This window comes from Corythoichthys intestinalis, chromosome 13 (genome assembly GCF_030265065.1).
Source record: "Corythoichthys intestinalis isolate RoL2023-P3 chromosome 13, ASM3026506v1, whole genome shotgun sequence".
In the NCBI taxonomy this organism is placed as follows: Eukaryota; Metazoa; Chordata; class Actinopteri; order Syngnathiformes; family Syngnathidae; genus Corythoichthys; species Corythoichthys intestinalis.
Window position 1 is genome coordinate 52,126,579 of NC_080407.1, and position 27,068 is coordinate 52,153,646.

General features: G+C 42.2%; 1 protein-coding gene across 4 annotated transcripts; it reads left to right on the forward strand.

Annotated features, from left to right (window-relative positions):
- Window position 1: 1 nt before the first annotated feature.
- Window positions 2-26,416, forward strand: LOC130928217 (solute carrier family 12 member 6-like). 4 transcript variants are annotated; one of them, XM_057854578.1, is made up of 26 exons: window positions 2-149; window positions 5,129-5,546; window positions 10,404-10,498; window positions 10,567-10,692; window positions 12,608-12,754; window positions 12,824-12,878; window positions 13,018-13,148; window positions 13,219-13,460; window positions 13,535-13,650; window positions 13,713-13,895; window positions 13,962-14,126; window positions 14,203-14,301; window positions 14,377-14,434; window positions 14,503-14,677; window positions 14,751-14,869; window positions 14,929-15,027; window positions 15,103-15,222; window positions 15,300-15,404; window positions 15,474-15,642; window positions 15,710-15,905; window positions 17,471-17,640; window positions 17,719-17,850; window positions 17,913-18,020; window positions 18,279-18,514; window positions 18,588-18,721; window positions 22,633-26,415. In XM_057854578.1, the coding sequence occupies exons 2-26, from the start codon at window positions 5,333-5,335 to the stop codon at window positions 22,722-22,724; spliced, it is 3,486 nt and encodes a 1,161-aa protein (XP_057710561.1). In that variant the 5' UTR covers window positions 2-149; window positions 5,129-5,332; the 3' UTR covers window positions 22,725-26,415. The 4 variants fall into 4 exon arrangements, with proteins under 4 accessions (XP_057710561.1, XP_057710563.1, XP_057710562.1 ...); XM_057854580.1 differs by having other exon boundaries at window positions 13,716-13,895; window positions 22,633-26,414; XM_057854579.1 differs by having other exon boundaries at window positions 11-149; window positions 5,262-5,546.
- The last annotated feature ends 652 nt before the right edge of the window (window positions 26,417-27,068 follow it).

A 27,068-nucleotide genomic window follows, 5' to 3' on the forward strand; every position in this document is an offset into this window, starting at 1 on the left:
AGCGAAGGAACAGAAAGAGCCGTTTCGCTTCCCGGCTGGACAATAAGAAGCAGAGCCGACAAACATTGACAGAGAAGCCCAATGTTTCCCCCCATGTACCAACGTGCAACACTCCGGCGGAGGCGGACGGTCCAAAACCCCCGAGCCGGGTGAGTGCTCGACCCGCGGCTTGTTTTATGTGAAGGCGTTTGACACTTGACAGCTCCGCGCGGCATGGGCTAGTCGGCTAACATTAGCTTGCCGCTGCCAGGCAGGTGAGCTCGCGGGCGGGCGGGCGGACACGGCAGTCCAACCCGCCGGTATCAGAGTGCTCTTCCCCGCTTAAATTTTCGGCGAAAAATTGGGTCGTGGGACGCCTTTGAAAAGATGTTGTCTTTGAAAACCGGTTGCGACAGGTTCCGAAATGTCGGCATCTCCTTTAAGACACCGCAATCCTTTCCTGTCGCCATAAAGACGCACAAGCGACGACACGTTTCCCGCTTTAAACATTGTCATTTTAATGTCCGATTCACCGTTGAAAGTCTATTTTAAGGCAGACTTGTGACTAATTGGACTATTCGCAAACACTAACAGGTTTGACAATGTGTAATCCGTTTCACCAGCATTGGAATTTTCAATATTGACGGCTGGAGACGTCCAGTCTATTTTGACTGGGAGGTTTCGTTCTTTCGCCCCTCCCAGTCAAAATGGATTGGACGTCAATGGCACTGAAAGATAATCATTTGGAGGAAAAATACATTACGAGCTAGGAATGTGACAAAAAAATTGTAATACATCGTGATTAGTAATACAATGATTAATCGCTTAACTCGAGTAATTCGATTAGAAAAAAGTTGGGAATTAAATTTTGCTGCTTGGAGTATTCGTTTGATTTAAGTGGTGTTGAAATGGTTTGTTTTGAAAGTGTTTGCATTTAGTTTTGTTGATTTGGGTGTATACACTGCTTTCTAGTGGCAACAGTATTTCATAACTCATTTCACATGGCTAAATCCAGCTGCTCCCTGTTAAGACGAACAAAAGCTAAGTTTATTTGTTTGAGCTAATGTTTTTTTGTTTTTAGGGCTGTCAAAATTATCGCGTTAACGGGCGATAATTAATTTCTTAAATTAATCACGTTAAAATATTTGACGCAATTAACGCACATGCCCCGCTCAGATTTAAATGACAGTACCGTGAAATGCCCACTTGTTAATTGTGTTTTATGGAGTTTTGCCGCCCTCCGCTGGTGCTTGGGTGCGACTGATTTCATAGGCTTCAACACCCATGAGCATTGTGTAAGTAATTATTGACAACAATGGCGGGCTACTAGTTTATTTTTTGATTGAAAATTTTACAAATTTTATTAAAACGAAAACATTAAGAGGGTTTTTAATATAAAATTTCTATAACTTATACTAACATTTATCTTTTAAGATCTACAAGTCTTTCTATCAATGGATCGCTTTAACAATGTTAATAATGTTAATGCGATCTTGTTGATTCATTGTTATAATAAACAAATACAGTCCTTATGTACCATATGTTGAATGTATATATCCATCTTGTCTTATCTTTCCATTCCAACAATAATTTACAGAAAAATATGGCATATTTTATAGATGGTTTTAATTGCGATTAATTAATTTTTAAGCTGTAATTAACTCGATTAAAAATTTTAATCGTTTGACAGCCCTAGTTTTTTTTTTTTTTTTTTATGTATTCGTAATTTAGTTTTGTGTGAAAATGTGTTTGAACCATTGTTAAGAGCATTGTAAAAAAAATATTTTTATAGCATTTAAGCTAGCAGACTTTTGCTATATAAGTTAGCCAATTGCTCTTTTGCTTTACTTAGATCCCCATTTATTTTCTTTATACCGTTTGAGGCTCAGCTCAGGTATTTTAATTTCTTGTTTCGTATCCGATTACTTGATTATTCAAACTAACTAGTTCATCAATTAATCGAAGACTAAAATTGTCGATAGCTGCAGCCCTATTTGTGATACATCGCATCCCAACAAACGAGATCGTTTTGAAATGTGTCAATTAGGGCTGCAGCTGTCGATTATATTAGTAGTCGATTAATCGATATCTAGTTCGAAGAATCGAGTAATCGGATAAGGGACATTAAAATACTTGAGCTAAGCCTCAAACAATATTAAAAAAAAAAAAAAAAAGTCAACATTTCGCTAACTTACATAGCAAAAGTCTGCTAGCTTAAATGCCATAAAATGCTACCTTTTTTTGTTTTTGCAATGCTCAAATGGTTCACACACACATTCCCACAAAGAATCGGCTAAATATACCTATAAGCTAAATTACGAATTCATTAGAATAACATTAGCTCAAACAAAAACTTGGTTTATGTTGGTCTTAACAGGGAGCAGATGGATTCAGTCATGTGAAATGAGTGACGTCATATTCATTGTTGCCCCTAGAGGGCCGTGTATCAACCCAAATCAATAAAACTAAATGCAAACACTTTCAAAACTAACCTTTACAACATCACTTTTATTAAACGAAAACTCAAAGCAGCAAAATTTAATTAAAGTCTTTTTTTCTGATTGAATTACTGGAGTTAATCGTTGTAGCACAAGTGTCAATGTTTAACAAAAAAAAAAAGACAAATTGCTACCAAAATCTTGCACCATAATAGTGTCACAGTTAATTCAATGGCTGCCATTGACGAAATGACCTCATTACCTGGCATTGGCAGCCACTGACGGTCGTAGAAGTGGGAGGGGCCTATTCGCTGCCACCCTCCCAGTTCAAATGGATTGGACGTCGACTAGTGATAAACTTAGACTTGTATGAAAAGGTATCTGAACCTTTGCATAAAATCACAATCAAATGTGATCTGATCTTTGTCAAAATCACACAGATGAAAAAACGGTCTGCTTGAACTAAAACCACACAAACATTCATAGGTTTTCATACTTTAATGAGGTTAATATGCAAACAATGACAGAGGGGGGAAAAAATACGTAAGTGAACCATTACATTTAATATTTTGTGCCCCCCATCCCCCTTTGGCAGCAATAACTTCAACCAGACCGATGTGCCAGACTGATCTGCAGCTACAGAAAGCTGCAGATCATTCTGGGACATCGAATAGGACTAATCTTTGCCCATTCTTCTCTACAAAACTGCTGTAATTGTCAGATTCCTGGGATTTCTGGCATGTCTTTAGGTCATGCCACAGCTTGTCAATGGGGCTCAAGCCTGGACTTTTGAATTGGCCACTCCAGAATGTGATGTTGTTCTTCTGAAACCATTCTGAAGTTGATTTAATCCTGTGTTTTGGATCATTATCGTGTTGCAGCATCCATCCTGTTTTTAACTTTAACTGTCTGACAGACGTCCTCAGGTTTTCCTGCAAAAATTTTCAATTCATTCTTTCATTAGTGATTGCAAGTTGTCCAGGCCCCGAGGCAGCAAAACAGCCCCAAATCATGATGCTCCCCCCGCCATGCTTCACGGTGGGGATGAGGTGTTGATGTTGGTGAGCTGTATCATTTTTTTCCTCCACACGTGACGTTGTTGTGTTACTCCCAAACAATTCAACTTTGGTTTCATCAGTCCACTCAATATTTTGCCAAAGCGTCTGTGGAGTGTCCAAGTGCATTTTTGGGAACATTAAACGAGCAACAATGTTTTTTTTAGACAGCAGTGGCTTCCTCCGTGTAGTCCTCCCATGAACACCTTAGTTTTACATATAGTTGATGTGTGCACAGAGATATTGGACTGTGCCAGTGATTTCTGTAGTCTTTAGTTGACACTCTAGGGTTCTTTTTTTACCTCTCTGAGTATTCTGCGCTGAACTCTTGGCGTCATCTTTGGTGGACGGCCACTCCTAGGGAAAGAAGCACCAGTGCCAAACGCTCTCCATTTGTAGACAACTTCTCTGACTGTTGATTGATGAATATCCAGACTTTTAGAGATGGTTTTGTATCCTTTACCAGCTTTATTCAACTCGACAATCCTTGATCGAAGGTCATCAGACGGGTCTTTTAAACGAGCCATGTTGCACATCAGACAATCCTTCTAATCAAGACAATTCTTACTAGGTGTGTGTTTTATAGTGGGCAGGGCAGCTTTAAACCATTCATCAGTGATTTGGCACACACCTGACTTAAATTGTTTGGTAAAATTAGTGATGCACGATAATACAATTTCCAACCGATATCGATAACCGATAATTTCCTGCCCCTTACACCCGATAACCGATAATGTCACGCCGATAATTCTATTCAAATATATATATAAAATTTAAAGTATACAAAGATCAAATGTTACTGTGCAAAAATGTAATTTAGTGCTATTTTTTTCCACATCAAATGTGAACAAGTAGTAAATTCCTACTAATCTAAACAATGGCAATGACATTGTGTAATGGTAAGCTTTTGGCAAACAATTACTTAGAGAGTAAACGACCAAGTTGCACAAAAATGCCTTTAAAAGTAAGCCATTCCTAACATAAGTCACATTACTACACTCCGAAATACCTCCTTAAAACTAGCAGAATTGGACAAAATTTTTAATTGCGCACATTTGGAGGCTAAATCAAGTTTATAATTATCGGATTGCATTATCGGTTGAATTTCGTTTTATCTGTGTGACGTCATAATTGCCATTATCGGCCGATAATTATCGGTGACAAATATTATCGTGCATCTCTATAAAAATTGGTTTCAATTGCCCTTTAAGTCTCTTTAGGCAGAGGGTTCACTTATATGTCCCCTTTCTGTCATTGTTTGCATGCTATCCTCATTAAAATATGAAAACCTATAAATGTTTGGGTGGTTTTAGTAAAAGCAGACTGTTTTTTTTCATCTGTGTGATTTTGACAAAGAGCAGATCACATATGATGCAGAAATATGAGAAATTCCAAAAGGTTCAGATACTTTTTCATACCACTGTATATTGATAATCGTTGTATCGCGAGATCGTTATCGTGATCTTTAGAGGTTCCCACCCCTATTACGGGCAAGGAATATTTGGATTCTAGAGCAAACCTATGCTAATTATTTCGGTTATATGCAAATTTACTTATGTTTTAATGCAATTCTTTATCTCCTCCTCCTGTTCTGGCTCCTCCCCTTTATTTTTTTTCATGTTACTGCTCCTGCACCTGCTCCCACACTCCATCCAGGTCCACCTGCGCCCATTTGCTTTAAAAGAAAAGCCCTGACTTGCTCTCGGTGGTAGCCAATCACATTGGCTCAATGGAGAATGGTGATTGGAAAAGAACTAAACATGTCTCCCGTTGTTGCCTCACCCGCCAGCGTCCGCTAAGCTCACTCGGAGTAAACCGCACCTACCCAAATTGACCCCCGTTTCCCCTGAGGATTTGGCCATGACTTCCGTGCGTTTCACCGTGACGCCCACCAAGGCGGAGGACCACCCGGGGCTGTCGGACACGTCGCCCGAAATCAGCTCCCGCTCCGGCACCCACGTGCGCTTCGGCTCCCGGGAAAGCGTCAGTCGAAGCGAGCCGCCCAGCGACACGTCGGGAGGTGTCGCGGGAGGAGGCGGGGCGGAAACGCCCGACCACGGTAACGTGGAGCAAGGTGAGGAGAATAATCCCCAAGTCTACTAATCTGAAATGGATCTAAGGAGATGTGTCAGTTGCTCTGTCAGGATTTATTAGCCGTTACACAAGCAACTCGAAACATTGGAGGAACAATATGTACGATTACTCTCTTCCAAATATCAGACATGGACTTTAAATGTACAATTTAATAGCGTCATTTCGTGGCCTTTGCCGGTCATCTTCGTGACCCTTTAAAACAGGGGTGTCCAAACTTTTTCCAAAGGGGGCCAGATTTGGTGTGGCAAAAATGTGGGGGGCCGACCTTGGCTGACGTCCTTTAGGTTGAACAATATATTTAAGCAAATTTTAGCAAGCCGTTCTGTGTGTCACATTTGCTTTATTATAGGGCTGCAGCTATCGAATATTTTAGTAGTCGATTAATCGATGGACTAGTTAGTTCGAATAATCGAGTAATCGGATAAGAAACATGAAAAATTAAAACACCTGAGCTGAGCCTCAAACGATATAATAATTTAAAAAAAAAATGGGGATCAGTGTACAACGAAAGAACAATTGGCTAACTTGGATAGAAAAAGTCTGCTAGCTTAAATAATAAAAAAAAAAAAAAGAGGATCTGTGTACAACAAAAGAACAATTGGCTAATTTGGATAGAAAAAGTCTGCTAGCTTAAATGCTATAAAATGCTAGTTTTTTTTTTTTTTTTTACGATGCTCTTAACAAGTGGTTCAGACACATATTCCCACAGAAAACGGCTGAATATACAAACTAAATTAAGAATGCATTAAAAAAAACATTCGCTCAAACAAAAACTTAGCTTATGTTGGTCTTAACAGGGAGCAGTTGGATTCAGCTATGTGAAAAAAGGCAGACCAGAGTACATTGTATCCACCCTCATCAGTAAAATTAAATGCAAACACTTTTAAAATCAACCCATACAATGCCACTTCAATTAAACGAATACTCGAAGCAACAAAATATAGTTAGAATATTTTTTTGTAATCGAATACTCGAGTTAATCGATTAATCGTTGCAGCACTACTTTTTTTTTTTTTTTTTAATTAATAATTTCAACAATTTTGCAAATAGCCTTGGTGGCGTTCTCTTTCGACTCTCGGGCTCTTGCGAAATACTGCTGCTTTAAAATTAAAGTACCGTAATTTCTGGACTATAAGGCGCAGCTGACTAAAAGCCGCCAGCCACCAAATTTGACAAGAAAACGGCATTTGTTCATAGATAAGCCGCACTGGACTATAAGCCGCAGTTGTCCTCATTGTATTATGGGATATTTACACCAAAAGATATTAACTGGTAACACTTTATTTGATTGATTAAGACTGTCATGAAACCAAATGAACCACCATGAAGCTTTGAACCAATTGGTTGCAAAGTCTTATTGTTTCAAAAATCTTCATTTGGCCATCACTGCTCCCTTGGGGGAGACAGTCAACCTCTGCTGCCACCTGCTGTCAACACTGTTGTCATCCAACATTCCTCCTAGGATGCATTGCGGTACTACAGATGTAATTAACGATCAAAATTCATGTTCTGTGCTAATTATTTTTCAGTTACTGTTCCAGTTGTTTCATTAATTCCTAGCTGTTGTATTTGGTAACATTTTCTTGGATAGTGGTGCCATAATACTGTCATAATTATTACATGACACTGTCATAAGCATTATTGAATGCTTATAATAGATGTCGGTTAGTGTCATCCAGCAAATTATCTCACTTTTGAATGGACGTAAAAGATCTGAGCTGGACATATATGGAGTTAGTGACACAATATGACACATATTGACATCTGTCATAAGCATTCAGTAATGCCCATGATAGTGTCATGTCATAATTATGACGTTCTTATGACAGTCTTATGATGCCGCTGTCAAATAAAGCGTTACCTATTAACCCAAATAAATCATCAAAAAAGCCGCATTGGACTAAAAGCCGCAGGATTCAAAATGAGGGAAAAAAGTAGCGGTTTATAGTCCGAAAATTAGGGTAGCTTCAAGTTGCTTCAGTTTCTCGCTACGTATCTACCCTGTAATCTTGTCGTACATGTCAGCGTTCTTGTTTGGTAATATCGCCTCATATTGAACTCTTTAAAAACAGCGACTGTCTCTTTGCAAATGAGGCAGACAGTTGTTGCGTGTTTTAGTGACGAAATAGCCCAGTTTCCACCTATCCTTGAAGCGCCAGCCGTTGCAGTCAACTTTTTTTGTTGTTGTTGATTGTCGACATTTTAGAAAATTGGGAGTAAAGGGTCACGTGGTAATGTTACTTAGAGTGCTGCTCCCTTTTAGTGGGTAAATGAGGAGCAGCATTTAGTGTGTAAGCTACTTCATATGCTTGTAGCAGTACTGCTGACCAATTTATTAAGTCTGCGTGCGGGCCAGACGTTATTGATTTTAGGACAGAGGCTGGGGGCCGGATGAAATCCGACCACGGGCCGCATTTGGCCCCCGGGCCGGACTTTGGACATGTCTGCTTTAAAAAGACAGAACATGGAAAAATTCATTCCCCTTCAGTTCCCTCCTTAGAAACAGAGAAGTTGGACTTTTGTTTTGCTTACAGCTGGCCTCCATTGGGGTCCCTGACTCAGCAAAACATGTTTGCCTGAGAGACAGAAATTAGACACTTTCGCTTCCCTCGTAGTCCAGGCATTTGCGTCTACAGCAAGGCTGGGTATAAACGAGCTAGGCAGTTGCCTTGGGTACTATTAATTGAGGGGGTGTCAAATTGCTTAGAGGGTCCTCTTTCGCTTTTGTCTTTATACATATCAAGTACAGTGTATCACAAAAGTGAGTAAACCCCTTGCATCTTCTGCAGATATTTTAGTATCTTTTCATGGGACAACACTAAAATGACCCTTTGACCCAATGAAATTTAGTCTGTGTGCAGCTTATATGAAAGAGTTCATTTATTTTCCCCTCAAAATATAGCCACTCATATCTAAACCCCTGGCAACAAAAGTGAGTACACCCCTTAGAAACTACGTACATCCCTAAATGTCCAAATTGAGTACTGCTTGTCATTTTCCCTCCAAAATGTCATGTGACTTGTTACAGGAGTGCTTATAAACTGTACACCCTTTAAAGCAATATTGACAAAATATACAGTATTAAAAATTAGGGCTGCTTAGTTTTTCGAATGATCGAGTAATTGGATGAGGAACATTTAATTTGTTGCAGAATAAATTTTAAGAGATGTAAAACAAAGGCTTGCTAAGATTTTTTTCCAACTATGCAGAATTGCTCTTTCATTTCACAAGAACAATAATCAAAATACATTGAGCTTAGCATTTACTGTATTTATAAAAAAAAAAAAAAAAAAAAAAAAGACATTCGAAGTGCAACAAAAAAACAATTGGCTTAATTGGCTAACTTTCTTAGAAAAAGTCCGCTAGCTGAAATGCCACGAAATGCTAATGTTTTTTTTTTTTTTTTTTTTTTTTTTTTTTTTTTTTTTAGGGCTGTCAAAATTATCGCGTTAACTGGCGGTAATTAATTTTTAAATTAATCACGTTAAAATATTTGACGCAATTAATGCACAAATGCCCGGCTCAAACTGATTAAAATGACAGCACAGTGAAATGTGTACTTGTTATATTTTCGGAGTTTTGTCGCCCTCTGCTGGCGCTTGGGTGCGACTGATTTTATAGGCTTCAGCACCCATGAGCATTGTGTAAGTAATTATTGACATCAACAATGGCGGGCTACTAGTTTATTTTTTGATTGAAAATTTTACAAATTTTATTAAAAGGAAAACATTAAGTGGGGTTTTAAAAAAAAAATCTATAACTTGTACTAACATTTATCTTTTAAGAACTACAAGTCCTTCTATCCATGGATCGCTTAATAATGTTAATGCCATCTTGTTGATTTATTGTTATAATATAAAAATACAGTACTTATGTACCATATGTTGAATGTATATTCCCGTCTTATGTCTTATCTTTCCATTCCAACAATAACTTACAGAAAAATAAGGCATATTTTATAGATGGTTTGAATTACGATTAATTGTTTTTTAAGCTGTAATTAACTCGATTAAAAATTTTAATCGTTTGACACCCTTAGTTTTTTTGCAATGCTCTCAACAAATCGTTCAAACGCATATTCCAACAAAAAAAACTGCTAATTAAATATATCTCTAAACAAGAAAAACAAAAACTTACAACTTTATGTTGGTCTTAACAGGGAGCAGCTGGATCCAGCCATGTTAGATGAGTTATGTCATATTCACTTTTGCCACTAGAGGACAGTGTATCCACCCAAATCAGTGATAATTAAACGAATTCTCGAAGCAGCAACATTTGATTCGAAGCTTTTTTTCTCATCAAATTACTCGAGTTAATCGATTAATCGTTGCCGCACTATTAAAAAGATATGTATATATTGAATTTTGGGGGATGGCTTCTAGCTACATTTTGACCTAGAGCACCAGTCACCCAGGTCTACAGAAACCAGGGCGCCCAACATTATGAGTATGTAATAAGCTTCCATAAGTAAGAACTGAGCCGCTTAATCCCGTTGCGAGCTGTGCAGCATCTCCACGTGCCTCCCTCAGTTGGGAACATTCCCCTCAAAGCGGCGTGGCCCCCTGGTTGCCTTCCCGCAGTGATGCAAGATGAGCCCCATGCAGGTGTGCTGACCTCAGCCCGAAGACGCTTATCCTCTGATCTTGTTTTGTTTAGCCGTCATCCCAGGAGAATCTATTGAATCAATGACAGAAGTAGCCAGAACTGGTTTCACACGAGCGCGTGTTGACCATTCGGCTGAATATTAACTAGCGTCGGGTTTACTTTCACACTTGTAATGTGCCAGGGAGGAAAAAAGCGCACCAGAGTTCACGATCACTGTACTGTGCCTTTGCAGGAGATGGAAACGCCAAACTCTCCAGCGTGTACATCAACAACAGCCACGGCGTGGATGACGACGACTTCTACGATAGGAACTTGGCCTTGTTTGAGGTTAGCGCCGGAAAGGTCTGGGCCTAAGCCTTCAGTCGCCGACGTTGTTCGCTCGTCGCCCCTCACAGGAGGAGATGGACACTCGGCCAAAAGTGTCGTCGCTGCTCAGTCGGCTGGCCAACTACACCAACTTGATGCAGGGCGCCAAGGAGCACGAGGAAGCCGAGAGTAACAGCGAGAAGAAGAAGGCCAAGGTACTTGAAATCAGTCGGGAATAGTCGGGCAATTGGGTTTTGGCGTAAGTGATGTCAGGTTGACCTGCATCGTTGCTACGTTGCTAATAAGAAGACTTGCAGTCATGTGAAAAAATTAGGACACCCTATGGACGCCTGTGTTTTTCTAACATATTTGGTCATTTGGATATTTAATATCATGATAGTTCACTCAAGATAGTTAAATTATCTTGTTTAAACCTCATATTTAGTTTGGTGTGCCCCTGACTGTTGAAGTGAGAGAACACCATGGTGAGATCAAAGGAGCTATCTGATAGTTAAATTATCTTGTTTAAACCTCATATTTAGTTTGGTGTGCCCCTGACTGTTGAAGTGAGAGAACACCATGGTGAGATCAAAGGAGCTGTTTGAGGTCTTCAGAAAGAAGATTGTAGACACTTATGAGTCTGGTAAGGGATTTCAAAACATCTCAAAAGAATATAAAATCAGCCATTCCACTGTCTGGAAAATAGTCTGCAAGTGGAGGACATTCAAAAAAATGCCAACATGCCCAGGTCTGGTCATCCAAGCAAGTTCACCGCAAAATGCTAAAAGAAGTCTACAAAAACTCTAAAATGTCATGACGGGACCAACAGCAGACTTTTGCGACTGTTGATGTGAAAGCCCATGCCTCTAGAATCAGAAAGAGACTTCACAAGTTTAACCTTCATGGGAGGTGTGCAAGGAGAAAACCTTTGCTCTCCAGTAAGAGCATGGAGGCCAGACTGAAGTTTGCCAGAGTGAATCTAGACAAAGACCAGGACGTCTGGAATAATGTTCTTTGGATAGACATCAAAACAGAGGACATGTTTGGCATAAACCCCTTTAGAGCATTCCAGGAAAAGAACCTCAAACCAACTGTGAAGCGTGGAGGTGGAAGTGTCATGGTCTGGGGAAGCTTTGCTTCAGAAGGCCCTGGCCAGCTCACCATCATAGAATCCACCATAAATTCTATTGCGTATCAGAGGGTGCTTGATGAACATATGAGATCATCTGTGAAAAAATTCAAGCTGAAGTGAAACTGGACCCTGCAACATTGTTTGTTCATTCCATCGCATCTCTACAAACTGGACCTCCTTCTGCTCATACCCACCATCAGTCCTGGTGCATCTATAGCCTGTCCGTCCTAGGAGTGGATCTCTCCTGACTGTGGTTCTCCCCAAACGGTTTTGGAGTTTTTTCTTTCCGACATTCAGGGTCTTAGGATGGGGCATGCCCAGGACATGAACTTTATCTGAACTTTATCCAATTCATCTACTGTTTCTGACTGTGTATCATATTGACTCTGCAAAGCCCTTTGAGACAACCTTGTTGTGATATAGGGCTATACATATAGAATTGAATTAAATTGAACATGACAATGACCCAAAACTTACCAGTAAATCCACCAAGGACTGGCTGAAAAGGAAGAAATGGAGAGTCCTGGAATGGCCAAGTCAAAACCCAGATCTTAAACCCATTGAGATGCTGTGGGGTGACTTGAAACGGTCTGTTCATGCAAGAAACCCCCCAAACATCTCACAGCTGAAAGTATTCTGCATTGAAGAGTAGGGCAAACATTCTTCAGACCGATGTCCAAGACTGGTAGATGGCGACAAAAAGCGTCTCACTGAAGTTATTCCAGCCAAAGTAGCTAACACTAGCTATTAGGTGGTAGGGTGTCCTAACTTTTTCCTCAGGTTGAATATCAATTTTTGTTGATATATTTGTTTTCAAGAGTAAAACTGTTAATTTTTGTTGTTTACCTGCAATTAAATCACTTTCTTTTCCAGTGATAAAAACAAGATCAGACACTGATATGTGCACATTTCTTAATAAAGAACTGAATTCTTAATGGGGTGTCCTGATTTTTTCACATGACTGTATCATCCTGTCTGTTCTGATAACACCTCCGCAGTCACCAGCCATGGGGACCTTCATGGGGGTCTACCTGCCGTGTCTACAGAACATCTTTGGCGTCATCTTGTTCCTGCGTTTGACCTGGGTGGTGGGGACCGCCGGCATATTGCAGGGACTGTGCATCGTCTTCATCTGCTGCTGCTGTGTAAGTGTCGGGTAATGTCAAAGTGGCGAGTGCGGCCGTCTCACCTGCGCCTTGGTTTTGTCCCGCCAGACGTTGCTGACCGCTATATCGATGAGTGCCATCGCAACCAATGGCGTGGTTCCAGGTATCCCCTTGCCGTGTCCACCGAATTGAGGCAATTGATAAGGGTTGCCGAGCAGACCCAGGACGCTTGACGTGCCAAGAAAGAACTCCCTCTCCAATGGATTGTCAGTTAATCCTTGACCTTTCCCGGCTCTCTCCAGCTGGAGGCTCCTACTTCATGATCAGCCGCTCTCTTGGTCCTGAGTTTGGGGGCGCGGTGGGTCTGTGCTTCTACCTTGGTACCACCTTCGCTGGAGCCATGTACATTCTCGGAGCGGTGGAGATCCTGTTGGTGGGTTATTTGCCTTGACGCTCGCAAAACTCTTCCTCCCTCAGCAAAACTCCCATTTTTCCTCCTCCAGATGTACATTGCACCGGAAGCGGCCATTTTTACAGCCAAGGGGCTGGAGGGCGAGGGTGCAGCCATGTTGAACAACATGCGTGTCTACGGCTCCGTCTGCCTCCTCCTCATGTCCTTGCTGGTCTTCGTGGGCGTCAAGTACGTCAACAAGCTGGCTTCCATCTTCTTAGCCTGCGTCATCATCTCCATTATCTCCATCTACGTTGGCGCGCTGGTGTCCGCCTTCAAGCCGCCCAACTTCTCGTATGTAACTAACCCCTACCCCTACCCCAACCCCTATTTATAATTGACTACAATCAATTATGTCATCTCTGCAGGGTTTGTATGCTTGGAAACAGAACCATCAACGGCCACGATCTCGTCGACAACCAGTGTGCTAAAACTGTCCTTCTCACGGTCGAGAGGGAGGTTGCCAATGTGACTCTTCCTGGCGGTATGTTTAGATCTCTGTGTGGACTGCACTTCAGCTAGCCTTCACTTTTGTCTCCATCCCAGCAGTCGAGAACACCACGGAGCTCCCGACTCCGGAGCTCAACCACAGCTCTGAGAGAACCACATACTTGTGGAGTCGCTTCTGCCAGAACGCCGAACTCAACGCCTCCTGTGACGACTACTTCGCAGCCAACAACTTCTCCCGCATCGAAGGCATCCCCGGTCTGGCCAGTGGCGTCATCACCGGTAACGCCTCACACCGTGAGAACTGTTGATCCGCAACGGGGTGTGACGTGTCTCTTGCGATCACAGAGAACCTTTGGAGCTCATATCTCAGCAAAGGAGACGTACTGGAGAAAGGTTCTATTAGCTCCGCCCAAGGAGCGCACGCGGCGTCCACACAGCAGCCTTACGTCTTCGCTGACATCACAACTTCTTTCACTTTGCTGGTGGGAATCTTCTTCCCTTCCGTCACTGGTAAGCAATTTGTCACTATCTCAAAAGGAAGGAATGTTTTCCTGAATAGTTTGAGGGCTTTCCCGGTCTTTCTCAGGAATCATGGCTGGTTCCAATCGGTCTGGGGACCTGAAAGACGCTCAACGTTCCATCCCGATCGGGACCGTCCTCGCCATCCTCACCACCTCCTTAGTTTGTATCCTTGACCCATATCAATCTTGACGATCCTGACATTTACCGAAACTGGTTTTCCTGAGTTTCCGCCTACTAGACCTGAGCAGCGTCGTTTTATTTGGCGCCTGCATCGACGGCGTGGTCCTCAGAGACAAGTCGGTTGCACTCTTGTTGTCTTTGCGACGGCGTGGGAACCGTTATGAAGCTTTGTTTTTACCCGCAGGTTTGGAGACTCTGTCAAAGGGAATCTGGTGGTGGGTACGCTGGCCTGGCCTACCCCTTGGGTCATCGTGGTGGGGTCCTTCTTCTCCACGTGCGGCGCCGGCCTCCAGTCGCTGACGGGTGCTCCGAGACTTCTCCAGGCTATCGCCAAGGACAACATTATCCCTTTCCTTCGGGTTGGAAGTGACGCTACAGGACATTTCGCCTTGTTATTGCTTATCAGTTCAACTAATTGAGTTCGCTCATCAGGTTTTTGGTCACGGCAAAGCCAACGGAGAGCCCACCTGGGCACTGCTGCTGACGGCATTCATCGCAGAGCTGGGAATCCTGATCGCGTCTCTGGACCTGGTGGCTCCTATTCTGACCATGTGAGACTCCCGGGTGACGTCGTCTGTGGCCAGAGCTGTTATTGATCTTCTCCGCCCAGGTTCTTCTTGATGTGCTACCTGTTCGTCAACCTGGCCTGCGCGCTGCAGACCCTCCTGAGGACGCCCAACTGGAGGCCTCGGTTTTCCTACTACCACTGGTGCGTATTTCTACCGTCATTGTCGGAGTTGGTCCCTGGAACGCTTACGGTGTTTGTACCTGTGTGTGTGTTAAGGACACTGTCATTCTTGGGGATGACGATCTGCCTGGCACTCATGTTCATCTCCTCCTGGTACTATGCGATCATTGCCATAGTGATTGCAGGCATGATCTACAAGTACATCGAGTACCACGGGTAGGAACAAGTTGTGGTTTCCAGTTGTGTTGGCGATTGATAGTATACTGTATATGGTGATGTTTGGTTTGATACAGTGCAGAGAAAGAGTGGGGAGATGGGATCCGCGGTCTCTCGCTCAGTGCCGCCCGTTACGCCCTGTTAAGGTTAGAAGAAGGCCCGCCACACACCAAGAACTGGAGGTACGCAACTTTCCGATGAGAATGAATGATGATGAGCCTGGGCTCCGTTTGAAGAGCTGTCTCCCGCAGGCCTCAGCTGTTAGTTTTACTCAAACTGGATGAGGATGCGCACGTCAAGTCTCCGCGCCTCCTAACCTTTGCAAGCCAGCTAAAGGCGGGAAAAGGCCTGACAATCGTGGGCACTGTAGTTGCGGGCAACTTCCTGCAAAGCTACGGAGAGGCATTAGCAGCGGAACAGGTCAGGTTGAGAAAGTGCACAAGTACTAAACTTGTATTTTTAAATCACTTCATCTTCGCTTGGTTAGACCCTGAAGCTTCTGATGGACAAGGAGCGAGTCAAGGGCTTTTGCCAGTGCATCGTAGCGCAGAAGGCGCGTGAAGGCATCAGTCACATGATCCAGTCCAGCGGCCTCGGCGGGATGAAGCCCAACACCGTGGTGATGGGATGGCCTCATGCTTGGAGGCAGAGCGAGGACCCGCAATCCTGGAAGACCTTCATCCGTGAGACCCGTCTTGTTTTAGCTGTGCATGAAGACACATTTGAAAATACGCACGTACAGTGGGGCAAATAAGTATTTAGTCAACCACTATTGTGCAATTTCTCCCACTTGAAAACCTCAACCATGAAATTACAGAATGTGGAAAAAAACCAAGAAAATCACATTGTTTGATTTTTAAAGAATTTATTTGCAAATCATGGTGGAAAAGAAGTATTTGGTCAATGCCAAAAGTTCATCTCAATACTTTGTTATCTACCCTTTGTTGGCAATAACGGAGGCCAAACGTTTTCTGTAACTCTTCACAAGCTTTTCACACACTGTTGCTGGTATTTTAGCCCATTCCTCCTTGCAGATCTCCTCCAGAGCAGTGATGTTTTGGGGCTGTCGTTGGGCAACACAGACTTTCAACTCCCTCCACAGATTTTCTATGGGGTTGAGACTGGCTAGGCCACTGCAGGACCTTGAAATGCTTCTTATGAAGCAACTCCTTTGTTGCCCTGGCTGTGTGTTTGGGACCATTGTCATGCTGAAAGACCCAACTACGTCTCATCTTCAATGCCCTTGCTGATGGAAGGAGATTTTCACTCAAAATCTCTCGATACATGGCCCATTCATTCTTACCTTTATACAGATCAGTCGTCCTAGTCTCTTTGCAGAAAAACAGCCCCAAAGCATGATGTTTCCACCCCCATGCTTCACAGTGGGTATGGTGTTCTTCGGCTGCAATTCAGTATTCTTTCTCTTCCAAACACGAGAACCTGTTTCTACCAAACAGTTCTATTTTGGTTTCATCTGACCATAACACATTCTCCCAGTCCTCTTCTGGATCATCCAAATGCTCTCTAGCGAACCGCAGACTGGACGTGTACTTTCTTCAGCTGGAGGACATGTCTGGCAGTGCAGGATTTGAGTCCCTGGCCTTTGTTACTGTGGTCCCAGCTCTCTGTAGGTCATTCACTCGGTCCCCCTGTGTGGTTCTGGGATTTCTTATCAGTTCTTATCATTTTGATGCCACGGGGTGAGATTTTGCATGGAGCCCCAGGTCGAGGGAGATTATCAGTGGTCTTATATGTCTTCCATTTTCTAATAATTGCTCCCACAGTTGATTTCTTTACACCAAGCGTTTTACCTTCTGCAGATTCAGTCTTCCCAGCCTGGTGCAGGTCTACAATTTTGTCTCTGGTGTCCTTCAACAGCTCTTTGGTCTTGGCCATAGTGGAGTTTGGAGTGTGACTGACTGAGGTTGTGGACAGGTGTCTTTTGTACTGATAATGAGGTAAAACAGGTGCCATTAATACAGGTAACGATTGGAGCCTGGTTAGAAGAAGTCAGCCAGAAATCTTGCTTGTTTGTAGGTGACCAAATACTTATTTTCCACTCTAATTTGTAAAAATTCTTTCAAAATCAAACAATGTGATTTTCTGTTTTTTTTTTTCCACATTCTGTCTCTCATGGTTGAGGTTTACCCATGTTGGCAATTACAGGCATCTCTAAGAACTTGCACAATTGGTGGTTGACTAAATACTTATTTGCCCCACTGTATGTCATCTTCTGTCTTGATTCCAGACACGGTCCGCGTCACCACAGCTGCCCACCTCGCCCTGCTGGTGCCCAAAAACATCTCCCTGTTCCCCAGCAATAACGAGCCGTGCACTGACGGTTACATGGACGTTTGGTGGATCGTGCACGACGGCGGGATGTTGATGCTGCTGCCCTTCCTGCTGCGCCAGCACAAGGTCCACCCCCACAGTGTTTTCAGTTCTACAAATACTTTTCATGAACTAGAATAACATTGACATCTGTGTCCTGAACAGGTGTGGCGTAAGTGCGGGATGCGCATTTTCACCGTGGCCCAGATGGAGGACAATTCCATCCAGATGAAGAAAGATCTAGCGACTTTCCTCTATCACTTGCGCATCGAGGCTGAAGTAGAAGTCGTGGAGATGGTACGCCGCTACTCCTCGTGATAAAACGACTGTGGAATAACACATCTTGTCTTCCCGCTCAGCACAACAGTGACATCAGCGCGTATACGTACGAGAGGACTCTGATGATGGAGCAGAGGTCCCAGATGCTACGTCAGATGCGTCTTTCCAAATCGGACCGGGAGCGTGAGGTAAGGCCTGTGAGCGTCAAATTACCTGCTAATATATTTAAATGTCGACTTCCCTCTCGCAACTGGATTTCTCAGTGGGTTCGTTGGAGTTTTGATGATGTAAGTTTTCAAGTAGAACGGTTTTCCAGAAGTTTGACCTCAAACGGTTATCCACAGTGAACCTTTGTTTGTTCCCAGTAGAACGTAGAGTTAGCTTTAGTTTGAGAAAACATTATGTAGATGTTGCCCAAAGAAATGACAAAAGATCGTTTTTCCAAGGCTCAGCTCGTGAAAGACCGCAACTCCATGTTGCGACTGACCAGCATCGGTTCCGACGAGGACGACGACACGGACGGCGGCGAGCGCGACAGAGCGGGGGCCGGCGACGGGTCCTCGACCGAGCGCCACCGCCGCGTTCAAATGACCTGGACCAAAGAGAAGGCTTCGCAGTACCGGGCCGCCCACTCTGGATGCTCCACGCCTGAGGGATTCAGGGACATGCTCAGCATCCGGCCGTGAGTACCGGAGCATATTAGAACCCGGCGGTAAAATTCTAGTCGCTCCTTCATTTTGAATCGTTTCGTTCAGTGACCATTCCAACGTAAGGAGAATGCACACGGCCGTCAAACTTAATGAAGTCATTGTCAACAAATCCCACGACGCCCGAGTCGTCCTGCTCAACATGCCGGGACCGCCCAAGAACTCCGAGGGAGACGAGAACTGTATCCTTTAGAGGCGTGCGAAATTTCCGATTCTTAGATTGTTCGCGATTTAGCTGTGGAAGATTCCAGAACAATTCACAAACATCCAAATTCTGATTATTATACAAGGTAAAGCGGGACTAAAACGCAGTCAGCGCGGTCTTCAGGACGCAATGACGAACGGACCGAGCGTAAATATCATGTTCAACTTATGCCGCTACAAACAACGCCCAGTTGGTAGTTGCTACAAACATATGGCCACAATAATGCTACGGTAGATATCCCATACAGTGCCCTCCATAATTATTGGCACCCCTGGAAAAAGATGTGTTTTTTAGCATCTAATGTTTTTTTTTAATTCAAATAATATGGGACCTTAATGGAAAAAAAAAGAGAAAAATCCAACCTTCAATCCAAGTGCATTCTTTCAGTGGGGGAAAAAAATCCCACATAAAGAAAAAACTTATTTAACATCAAATAATGTGTGTCACATTTATTAGCACCCCTGGTGTTAATAAATGTAATGTAATGTACAACCCCCTTTTGCCAACAAAACAAGGTCTGGAGACTGAGATGGCCATGGGAGGAGCTTGATTTTGTGTCTGGTGAACCATTTCTGTGTAGATTTGGCCATATGTTTAGGGTCATTGTCTTGCTGAAAGACCCAGTGACGACCCATCTTCAGCTTTCGGGTAGAGGGCAACAGATTTTGATTTAAAATGTCCTGGTATTTCAAAGCATTCATGATGCCATGCACCCTAACAAGGTTCCCAGGGCCTTTGGAAGCGAAACAGCCCCACAGCATCACTGACCCACCCCCATACTTCACAGTGGGTATGAGGTGCTTTTCAGAATGCGCATCTTTCGTGGCACGCCAGACCCATTTAGGGTGTTTGTTGCCAAAAAGCTGAATCTTGGTCTCACACAAAAATACACACCTGGGACCGTGTGCTATGGTCAGATTCTGTTCGTTCCGTTGAATCGGGTTGCGGGTCTTACCAAACGTGCTACTGCCCTACAGCGGCCAGTTTTATTGCCTTTTGTTTTATTGTTTTGGAGGGTTGAAATCGCCGAAGGTGTGTCCGGGCGTTGCTTTGGGATCATCCCTCTCTGGCCGGTTTCGGGCTGTTTAGGTTCGTGCGTGGATGGGATGTGGTTGCCACATCGACCGACGCTGGTCTTGACGTCACAAGCGCCTGCTATCAACTTTGTTATCCGGGATGGCACTACTTGTTTTAGGACAAAGCGCGTTGGTCTTTGTCCTTGAGGACTGATTGCCAGACTTGGTGCGTCAATCTTGCTCGTGGCGCACACGTTTTGGGCTTCTGTGATAAGATGGCGTTGTGTATCTGTTCTGTTTCTTTAAACTATGGTGTGCTATTTATTTTACATTAGGTGTGTTAGAGTAGTGCAGTCCTACAGTGAATATGAGAAATGATACTATTCCCTGATTGATTGTTACGTGTGTTCGAGTAATGCAGTTAGACTGTGCCTACGAGAAACGGTACCATTTTTCCTTCAGGAGCTAAGTTGAATCAGAACCCAGAGATGTCTCTTATGGAAAAAAACGTAAAAGACGTATGGGACCCTGAAACAATTAAAAATATGAACGTATTTATACATTTTTTGGAGCAAATGAGTTCTTCTAACATTTTGATTTGAGGGGGCAAGACATTTATTACCTGGTCTTTCCTTTGGAAAGATCAGGTAGTGAGATTCTACAACTTTAACCTCCCTATATGTTATTCTGTTTTTTTTTTTTTTTGAATGGGAATCCTTCGGCGCGCTGCGCAGCCCGAACCGCTTGACCGATCGGCACCATTCAAGTACCGACACGTCCGGAATTTTTGCGCGACGCAGGGACTTTTTCAAATGTCCCCGAAAAATTTTCCGTTTGCCCGTAAACGGCAATTTTCCGAAAGAAAAGCAATTTTCAAAATGTATCTAGTCCTACAGTTTTTTACCAAATTACATAATTTAGGTATCACAAATTCCGGGACGGTGAGGGGCATAAAAGTTGTATACAGAATTTGGAAAAAATTTACGGTTCCCCAGAAATTTGACAAAAACTTGCCCATTCATTTTTAATGAGAAAAAAAAAGTTTCAAAATGTATCTAGTCCTACAATTTTTCACCAAATCACACAATTTGGGCATCAAAAATTCCAGGACGGGGAGGGGAATAAAGGTTATTAACACAATTTGGAAAAAATATACGGTTCCCCGGATATTTGTCAAACGTGTATCTACTCCTTCAATTTTTGACCAAATCACACAATGTGGGCATCAAAAATTCCGGGACGGCGAGGGGAATAAAAAAAGACCAAGGAAAATTTTTTGATAAAATGTACGGTTTCCCGGCAATTTGCCAAAAACTGGCCCATTCATTTTTTTTAATGGGAAACAAAGAAAAGTTTCAAAATGTATCCAGTCCTTCAATTTTTGACCAGATCACACAATTTGGGCATCAGAAATTCTGTGGCAGTGAGGGGCATAAAATTTGTATACAGAATTTTGATAAAAATTACGGTCCCCCGGAAATTTGCCAAAAACTGTCCCATTCATTTCTAATGAGAACATTTCCCATTCACTTACAATGGGATTTCCAATTGAATTTTTTACATTGCATTGATGCCATTGACGGCCATGCATGTCGAATCTATTGATGCCAATGTACTTGGATTCAATTGACTTTATGGATGTCGATGCCATTGACGGCCATGGACGTCCAAAATGTTTCCCATTCATTTTCAATGGGGAAAAAACTAAATTTCCCCAAATCAACAGATAATGACCAAATATCAATAGGACCTGTCCCCAAACATCCCTAACTCCATTGACGCCTATAGGGGGTGCTGCCATTGACGTCCATGGACGTCCAAATTTTTTCCCATTCATTTTCAATGGGAAATGTTTTTTTTCCCACAATCAACAGAAAATGATCAGATATCAATAGGACGTGTCCCCCCAACTTCTCCAATTCCATTGACGCTTATGAAGGGTGCCGGCATTGACTGCCATGGACGTCCAAATTTCCCATTCATTTTCTAATGGCATTTCAGCATGTTTTTACATTTTATTGATGCCAATGTACTTGGATTCAATTGAAGCCTATGTAAGTTGATACCATTGATGTCCATGGACGGCCAAATTTTTTCCCATTCATTTTCAATGGGAACATTTTTTTCCCCCCAATTCAACAGAAAATGACTAGATATCAATAGGACGTGTCCCCCAAATGTCCCCGATTGTATTGCCCCTTATGGAGGGTGATGCCATTGACGTCCATGGACTTCCAAACTTCCCATTCATTTCCAATGGCATTTCTTGATGTTTGTTCATTCTATTAATGCCATTGTACTTGGATTCCATTGACACTTATGTAAGTTGATACCATTGACGTCCATGGACGTCCAAATTTTTTCCCATTAATTTTCAATGGGAAATTTTTTTCCCCCCAAATCAACAGAAAATGGCTAGATATAAATAGCACGTGTCCCCCAGATGTCCACGATTGCATTGACGCTTATGGAGGGTGATGCCATTGACGTCCATGGACGTCCAAATTTTTCCCATTCATTTTCAATGGGATTTTTTTTTTTTTTTTTTTTTTTCCCGAAAATCAACAGATAATGACCAGATATCAATAGGACATGTCCCCCAAACTTCCCCAATTCCATTGACGCTTATTAAGGGTGCCATGGACGTCCAAATTTCCCATTCATTTCTAATGGGATTTAATTTGTTTAATGCCATTGATAGGCATGTTTGTCCATTCTATTGATAGCCTTGGGCGGGGCTACGATCTGTATAGCCACACAGGAAAGACCAGGTGTAATTTCTCCAGAAATTGCAGTTTCTAGTTTGAGGGAGCACAGCCATACGTAGAAATGGCGTCGGTTAGCATTTGTTTTCCCTTAACTCGCCGAGCAGACATGGAGTTCCTGGAGGTTCTAACGGAGGGTCTGGAGCGTGTTCTGCTGGTCCGCGGCGGAGGGAGCGAAGTCATCACCATCTACTCCTGATAAAACGCACGCGTTAAAAGTAGCTGCTAATCTACTGCAAGTGAGATGGCGGGGAGGTCATCTGCTGCGTGAACCACTCAAACCAACCCAGCTTGTCACTCGTCTTCACTGTCCCGTCACGACGCACGCGCGCCTTTACATTCCACTGCCGTCAGGCTGCAAGAATGACGAAAAAAAAAAAAAAATAGCACCGTGTCTTTGTGAAAGTCAAACGAGTGTTTTTCTGCTGATGGTCACTGGAAGATGTCCAGCGTCAGAGGCTGTCGTTACTCTGACGAGACTCAGGGTTGAATTTTTGTCTCATGTTCCAAATCATTTTTGTTGCAGAATAGTAATGTCAATCGTTTTGGTTTTTTATCGCTATATTTTAGTTTGTCCGGTGACAAAACGGTTTCTTCGGAGCTGACACTTTCCTGCTATTATACAATTGGTAAAATCTCCAAGGTTGGCCCTTGAGAGACAAGATGAGAAATGACCACAATGCATTTGTCAAGTTTTGTTTATATTCAGTTCAGGGAACTCATTTAACGGTCTGACCCAGTTAATTTATTTAATGACATTATAGCCGTTACAACAATTGCTATTTTGTTACGTTTCCGTCTTGTAGGACGCCAAAGTTAAGCGTGATGTAAAAACCGATTTTCAAAGCAACTCCTGCTCGTCCGTCAATGACAGTCACTGAGTTAAATTATTCACGTGCTAATTTGTGCTGCTGTCTGTTCATGTGTGAATGAGCGCTTCATGCGGTCAACTGCTTTATTTTTGTTTTTTCATATTTTAGCGTAACAGTGCAGGGATTTATTTGTCTGTTTTAAAACATTCTTTGACCGCCTGTACATAAGAGATTCCAAGTTGTATGTTTTTTTTTTTTAATGATGAAATGAGGCATAATATTTGTTGGCTTGAACATTTTGGGAATAAATTGATTTTGAAGAAAAAAAAAGGTGATTTCTTAAAATTCAAACAGTCAAACGTACAAAAACACAAAACTAGAGTGTACAGATACTCTTTTTTTTGGTATGAGTATATAAGACAAAAACTGTCCCATTCATTTCTATTGGAATGCCATTGACAGCCATGTACGTCCAAATTTCCCATTCATTTTCAATGGCTGGAAAACATACTGTAGGTCCTTGTGATTTTGGACTATTTACCATGACAGCCCATTCATGGCCCCCAAGTAAGTCGATGCCATTGACGGCTATGTACTTCTAAATTTCCCATTCATTTTCAATGGCAAAAAAACGCCTGGTTGTGATTTTTGACCAAAAGTTTAACAATACAGTTCATTGACATTCAAGTGGCGCCCAAGTTAGTCGATGTCATTGACAGCCATGAAACAGGACATGTCCCCGAAACGTCCCGAAATCAACAGGAAGTTACATGATGGATCTGTATGTACCGCAACAAAACCCCATCGTAATTTCCCCAGAAATTGCAGTTTCTAGTTATTTATCTATTTAGCTTTCAAACAAAGCCCCATCGTAATTTCCCCAGAAATTGCGGTTTCTAGTTATTTATTTAGCTTTCATGTTATTCTTCGCGTTTTTTTCCCTCTTGCCATAGCCCGAACTGTTTGGCTAATCGACACTTCGAATATCAAAATGACCGGAATTATCACGCAACGCAGGGACTTTTGAACGACCCCAAAAATGTTTCCGTTTGTCCGTAAACGCAGGTAAAAAAAAAAAAAAAAAAAAAAAGTCTTAAAATGTCCTCTGATAAAAAAATCCAAGACGGTAAGGGGCATAAAAGTTGTACACAAAATTTGGCAAAAACGTACTGTTCCCCCAAAATTTACCAATAACTTTCCCATTTATTTCTAATGGGATGCCATTGACAGGCATTTACGTCCAAATTTCCCATCCATTTTCAATTGTAGAAAAGCATAGGTAATTGTGATTTTTTTACCATTTACCACAACAGCCCTTTGACAGTCAACTGGCACTCACGGAAGTCAGTCCCATTGACGGCCATGCATGTCCAAATTTCCCATTCATTTTCAACACAATTTACTTTGAGGGCTATGCACGTCCATGCCATTGACGACCACGTATGTCGATTCTATTGATGCCAATATACTTGGATTCCATTGACACGTATGTAAGTCGATGCCATTGACCGCCACGTACGTCCAAATTTCCCATTGATTTGCAATGGCATTTGCACTGCATTGATACCCATGTACACAGATGCCATTGATGGCCATGTATGTCGATTCTATTGATGCCAATATACTTGGATTCCATTGACACGTATGTAAGTCGATGCCATTGACGGCCATGTAAGTCCAAATTTCCAATTCATTTTCAATGGCATTTCCATTGCATTGATGCCCATGTACATAAATGCAATTGACGGCCATAAATGTCGATTCTATTGATGCCAATGTACTCAGATCCCATTGACGGCCATGTATGTCCGAATTTCCAATTCAATTTCAATGGCAAAAAAAACTGTTTGCCCAAAGTGACCTGATATCAACGGGAAGTGTCCCTGAACTAACAGGAAGTGACCAAATAAATCTATCTACCACAGCAAAGCCCCATCATAATTTTCTCCAGAAATTGCAGTTTTGAAATGCAAAACTGAAAGGGGCACAACCAATTAATCTTATCAAGAAGTGAATTCTAAAAAGATTTCTCTAGGAGAAATTTTGTTATAACCATGAAAAGTATTCCTAATATGCTTGATTGTACATTTTTTAAAATCTTGGATAACAATTCCTCCAATTTTGAGAACAAATCAAATATAAATTAGACCGCTTTCAATCCAACCCTCACTGTAAAGAGTTTTTGCACTGAAAAGTGAAATTTGTATCGTTTCAAATGATTTCCCGATGTACGTCACGTGACACAATTTCCAGGCTAATAGAGCTTGCTGATCAAATTTTGAAAGCGATGTTGTTCATTTTTTTTATTTTTTAACTGCACAACAACACGACAGACAAAACAAACAACAATACAAACAAACAAAAATTGAAGAATAATCAATAATACAAAAAAAACCCCCACAAATATGCCAGAGTATAAACACTCCAAACATTGCACATCAAGTGAAAAAAAAAAACAATCATTTTAAGCAATTAGTCACAAAAACGTTTTAGTTTATCACAAGTATTTTTTCGCTTTCAGATTCTTTGACTTTTTAAACAGATTTATATAGCATACAGTTTCATCATGAAAGTGAGAAGAGAAAAGGATGGTAACAGCTTGCTGTATATTTACATTTGTGGAGGTAGAATTTTGATAACAAAATGAGTAGATTGATAATAAACGTTTTTTTTTAATTGAACCATATACACACAAAGCACTCAAGTATCTACATCAAATACAATATTATAGACTGAGCATAATCGAACAGCTAATAGCAACGACAACAGTGGCGCCACCAGGGGGTGGCCAGGGGTGGCCGTGGCCACCCCTATAAATTGGTTGGCCACCCCACTGGCCACCCCGCTTGGCAGTATATCGTTAGATTGTTGTAGCATCAGTTATGCATTTCATCCCAAATGAATGCATTTATTTTGTTTTGTTAAATGTAGGGCTGTCAAATTTATCGCATTAACGGGCAGTAATTAATTTTTTAAAAATTAAGCACGTGAAAATATTATCGCAATTAACGCATGCGCGGTACAACTCATTCACGCATTGCCGCAAACAGCCTACCATGGCGTCGTTTTACTTCTATACAGAGATAAGAGGCAGTGTCAAGTGAGTGGAGTACATAAAAGCGTTCATTGGGGCCATGCTTTGGCAAAAGCTTTGTCATCTCTTCCCACTGCAACTATAAATATTGTGGGAAGCGACATGGGGAAGAATGATGAGTCGATCTTTTTCTTAAGACCCTGTAGTGTACCCAACGCAGAGAAGCAACCACACACAGTCATGGTTGCACCACTTCCCATCATGCATTTGGGCAGAATGGTAAATGGTGTTACACTTATATAGCGCTTTTCCACCTTTCAAGGCGCCCAAAGCGCTTTACACTATCTCACCATCCACCTACTGGTGACGCAGCACCAGGAGCAACGTGGGGTTCAGTATCTTGCTCAAGGACACTTAGGCGTGTTCATCAGGGCGGAGAATTGAACCCACAACCTCTGGGTTTGGGGGACAACTACTCTACCACTGAGCCACGCCACCCCACGAACAGTTAAGTCGCTACAGTATCATTTACTGAAAGCTCAACAAATACACTAGATGGCAATATTTAGTCACAATATACAAACTCACATTTATCCTTTAAGAATTACAAGTCTTTCTATCCGTGGATCCCTTTCACAGAAAGAACGTTAATAATGTTAATGCCATCTTGTTGATTTATTGTTATAATAAACAAATA